Here is a 5289-nt window from a genome sequence, read left to right as displayed (position 1 = left end):
GCGAACAGCAGAGTTACAGCAGCAGAAGTCGTACAGCAGAAGTGGAAGTAGCAGCCGAACAGCAGAGTCAGCAAGAGAGAATTGAAGCAGCCGAACGTGTGTGAAGTCAGCAGAAAGCAGCAGCATTTATCAAGCAGTTTAACAAAAGCCAGTTGTTCTATTCATTATTTGTGCACCGCGAAATAATATTAATAAACAATATCCAATAATGTCTTACATTTGAGGGCTCAACCAGTCGCGAACTGCCAGTGAAAAGTGAGAAATTGCGCAAGCCGTATGTCTCAGAAACAGTTAGCCGATAAAGCGACACAAAAAAACAGTTTGGTGCCGCATAACTCAAAAGCCGCCAGCAGAAAAAACCAGACAACAACCGGGAGGAAAGAAGATCAGAAAAAGAAAACCGTACTTTTAAGCAGGCTACCGGTAAGGGTATTGCGCAACAGAATTATTATGACAAATGAAAAGGAACCACCAGATGAGAAAATGGAAACATACGATGGCCCAAGTGGATCAGGGCCAGGTGGAAACAATCGCCGAAACGACACAAACGTCTTAGAAGAGAACACACAGACGCTCCAAGATCTGGTTAAACTTCTAACGTTAAAAATTACCGCCGATGTAATTGACAAAAAAAATGATGCGAAGCTGGTAGTGGAAAATTTTGCGAAAATAATTCCTGAGTTCAGTGGAGAAAATATGTCAGTGCAGCAGTGGTTTAATAACTTCGAATTAATCGCTGAGGCATATGGGCTTAACGACAAACAGAAATACGTACAAGCTCGTGCCAAAACGACATGTACAGCCGCTCTTTTCCTGGAGTCTACAGAGGTGTACGAGTACAGCCAGCTGCGTCACCAACTTATAACGGAATTCGAGTGCGATCGTTTATGCAGTGCCCAAATTCACAATCAGCTATCTGTACGAGTGAAAGCAAACAATGAAAGCTTTCATGAATACATGCTTCAGATGAAACGCATCGCTGCTCGTGGGACATTGGTCACGGAGTCGGTAATTCGGTATATTGTCGACGGATTGAGGCTTAAAACGGATTACAAGTACACCCTGTATGGATGACGTTCTTACAAGCAGCTAAAAGAGAAAAACGAAATCTACAAACGAACGCGCCAGATCGATGAGAATCTGATGGTAAAGAAGAACGAATCACAGCCGCCCGCAAGGAAGCCCGAGCACAACAGCTATGTGAGGAAACAGCACTGCTATAATTGTGGATCCCAAGAACATCTACGCAGGGATTGGCGAGCTGCATTAAAGTGCTTCCGCTGCAATCAAAGTGGTCACATGTCGAAAGATTGCCCTGGTACGGCTGCCGTAAACGTAGCATACGAGGAAAAACGCCTTAAGTCTCTCAAAATCAACTATGTGCAAGTCAAGGGGCTCATAGACACAGGTGCAGATGTTACCCTACTAAAAATGTCCGTGTTTGAGAAAATGGGTAGCGTCTTCTTGCAGCCAAGTTGTGAAACTTTAAAAGGACTTGAAAACAACATCACACGCTCCGCTGGTCAGTTTATGGCAGAAGTGGCAGATCGACGGAATGTGTCTGGCACACAAGCTTCTTGTGGTGGCCAATCATGCTATCGGATGAGATTTGCTGCTGGGATATGACTTTATATCCAAATTCACAATGAGGTCGACACCGGAATGAGAAGGAAACTGTGAACACGAATCAGCTAAGTATGTACAATGTGGTTGAAGCAAATACTGATATAGATGTCCCCTGACAGTACAGAGATACCGTTCAATCGATGATTGAAGCATTTTCCGAAAAAAAGCAGACTGCTGTGTCCCCGACCACGCTGAAAATATTACCGGATGAGAACATAACGTGGTTTCGACATGCTCCAGAGTGGCTATAAGCGAAGTTGATGTAGTTAAGCAGCAGATTGACATAAATAATACGGCTAGAATAATACGGCCCTTATCCTCAAATTTCGCCAGCCGCACAGTCATCGTCAAGAAAAAAGATGGGAGCAACAGGGTCTGCGTGGACTATCGCCAGTTGAACAAGATGGTGTTAAAATATTGCTTCCCCGTTCCAATCGTTGAAGATGTGCTTGAAAAACTGAAAAATGCAAAAATTTTCACCATAATGGACTTGGAAAATGGTTTCCATGTTCCAGTCGACGAAAGCAGCAAGAAGTATACAAGTACAGCGCTCATAACGAAGGAATTCAATCGAGCGCCTTTCGGTTTTTGCAATTCGCCAGCAGTCATAAGTCAAGTATTTCAAAACCTCATAAATGAAAACATTCTGGATCTCTACATGGACGACACTGTTATACACGCCGAATCTGCCGACGAATGCCTGGGAAAGCTAAAGATTTTAGATGCAGCAGCTGAATACGGGCTGAAGATAAAGTGGAAGAAATGCCGATTCCTACAGTCCTCAATAACATTTTTGGGACATCAAGTTGGAGGACGAGAAATTAAGCCGGGAACGGAGAAAAAAAGCCATCAAGGCGGTGCACTCGTTTTTGGGATTAACTGGGTTTTTCCGTAAGTTTATAAAAAACTATTTACTGATTGCAAAACCATTAACGAATATGCTGCGAAAAGACGTTAAATTTAAAATGAGTCTGGACGAGCAGCAGGCGATCGCCATATTAAAGGAAGCATTGGTGAGCGAGCCGGTGCTAAGACTCTTCCGCAGAGATGCAAAAACCGAGATACACACCGACGCGTTGAAGGATGGGTTCGCAGCTACGCTGTTACAGTGGCATGAAGGACAATTGAATAAGGTCTTATGCCATGGAGACCATGGAGTCTGAAGCATGACAGCATAGCTATATACAAGAAGCCAAAGCTATTTTTCTCGCATGCAAAAAATTCCGTCAGTACATACTCGGTACGAACTTCAAGCTTGTAACTGATTGCGCCGCTTTTAAACAAACGTTAAGCAAGAAGGACGTTCCGCGCGAGGTAGCCCAATGGGTACTGTACCTGCAGGACTACAGTTTTGAGGTCGAACACAGACCAGGAGAGCGGCTGAAGCACGTGGATTGCCTGAGTCGATACCCAATTGATGTCATGATAGTATCGGAACTCACAGCAAGAATCAAGAAAGCCCAGCAGGAGGATACGATGATCAAAGCAGTCTCCGAAATCCTGAAGAGTAAACCATATGACGAAGCAGTGAGTGGTTTCAAGCTAAGCTACAACTTAAACTTAAAGATTAAATCCGAAAGATACAATACAAACACAACCGACAAATACACCAAACTTTAATTAAACTAAACAATAAATACACTTAATAAAGTCATGGGTTCTTCTGCTCCACCCACTAAACGTACCCGCAACAATGCTGGAACTGCCAGCGAACGCATCTCGGATGTAAGTTCGCCTAAGCTTCTGGAGCTCCTAAAGACTCACTTCGAGGAACAAACTGAGCAAATTGAATCGGCCGTTCGGGAGGTGCGCGAGGTTTCCGATCTTCGCTCCATGAGGGACCAAATGGGTGAGCGGGTTGAGACGCTGAACCGGGAGGTAGAAAATCTACAAGCAGCAGGTGAGAGGTTGGGTGCACTGAAGGCCAGGCTGGCAACGCAATGCATGGAGACTAGCTCGTTTGACCTGAGGGTTCATGGAGTTCCCTATGTCGAAGGTGAAGATCTCAGAGCGCTCTATACAAGCTATGCTTTAATCTCCAGCTGACTCCACCACCAAAAGTCTGCGATATCTTCCGAGCAAGGAAATCACAACAAACACATGTGGATCCAGTAATAATAATTAAAATGCTAAACCCACGCGAAAAGATCAAGCTGCTTGGTCAATTGGGAATGTACAGGCGCAAGCACAAGAAACAAGTTAGCTTGCAGTTTCTGGGTTTCAATTCAGAAGCGTTAATTTATATAATGAGCAAATGTTAAAAGAGCATTATCTTATCTTTAAAGAGGCTATGCATATGAAACAAGGAAGAACGCTATAGTCGAGTACCTCGACTATCAGATACCCGTTACTCAGCTAAAGGGACCAAAGGGAATTGGAGATATGCAAGCAGCAAAGCGAGATTAAAATACGCCACCTACCGGCGGTAGACAGATTTAAGTGTTATGGGCTTTAGAGTGGGCGTGGCAAATTTTTTTTTTTGACCAATCAATAGGTATTGTCGAGACCAATACATTTTAGTTAAAATTTTTTATCTAGCATAAAAATTGTGGACGTCACAGGTTTTTGCGCTTTGTGGGCGTTTATTTTTAAAATCACTTTATAATAGTTATGTCATGATTTTTATTTAAAACTCATGAAATAATCGTTATTCTCTCAGTTTTATATTAAACTTGACAAAAAAAACTTATTCTCCGAGTTTTATTTTCCGCTTGAAAAATAACAGTTATTCTTTGAGTTTTATATAAAAATCAAATAATAAAACTTATTTTCTGAGTTTTATTATTTCGATCAAAAATAAAACTCAAAATCACCTTTAACAGCAAAATCAATTCTTTTACGTATAGAGATTACAAAAATAGAAACTATAATGAATTAAAAACGTAATTTTTGTGTTGTGACTGGTCATGCATTTACCATCTTCGTCATGTAGATTGTCAATTAGAGGTTTTAAACAACAACGTCCAGTATTTGTTCAACAAGTTTGTTCCCCTAAGGACCAAGGTGATTAAGCCAATGCAAAATCCATGGTTCAGTAGTGAAATTAAAAACCTAACCCGTCAGCGAGATGTAGCTTACCTCCGGTGGAAGCGATACAAAACTGATGAATTTCGAAAACAATAGAAAGAGGCTAGGGTAAATAACTCTAAAAGCCAAGAACGGCGCTGAAGCCGTCCCAAAAATTAATGTCGATAATGCAAAGGGAAACATACCCTCTTAGGCATTAGTCGAAATTCTATATTATTACTGAAAAATGACTTTACAGTGTTCAAATGATCATCAACTAAATTAGAAGCTACACTGGTAGAAAAAACACGAAGTGAAGTCAAATATATTTTTATTTGATTTTTTTTACTCCCATGCATAGTCATGTTAAATATTAAAACCTTTCATTTAAATAAAAAACATATTTAAGCCGTATGTCAAATATGTAAGTATTCAATTCAATGTGATTTTTATTTAAAAACAAGTTAGTCACATTCAAATCCAATGTGGCCATCTTGGTTTTAACTATTATAAAAAGTAGTTCAATTCATAGTATATTTGATGGTTTTTTATATTTCGAGTAAATACTTCTTCAATTTGTTCAGAATATTTACTCTTTTATTTTGAATATAGAACGTTTTCAAAATTTGTATTTGACCAAATAATTGTAAATTATAA

At 40.5% G+C, this 5289-nt stretch overlaps 1 protein-coding gene across 1 annotated transcript; it reads left to right on the top strand.

Moving 5' to 3' along the window:
* The first annotated feature begins 450 nt into the window (after positions 1–450).
* LOC139353878 (uncharacterized) lies at positions 451–3672 on the top strand. The gene is made up of 5 exons (XM_070998100.1): positions 451–1008; positions 1090–1522; positions 1869–2517; positions 2919–3133; positions 3278–3672. Exons 1-5 carry the CDS (start codon positions 451–453, stop codon positions 3670–3672), a joined length of 2250 nt encoding a protein of 749 aa, XP_070854201.1.
* The last annotated feature ends 1617 nt before the right edge of the window (positions 3673–5289 follow it).

This window comes from Drosophila suzukii, assembly GCF_043229965.1.
Source record: "Drosophila suzukii chromosome Y unlocalized genomic scaffold, CBGP_Dsuzu_IsoJpt1.0 scf_Y1, whole genome shotgun sequence".
Lineage (NCBI taxonomy): Eukaryota > Metazoa > Arthropoda > Insecta > Diptera > Drosophilidae > Drosophila > Drosophila suzukii.
The sequence above is the reverse complement of the archived record's forward strand: the minus strand, read 5'-3'. Positions and strand labels throughout refer to the sequence as shown.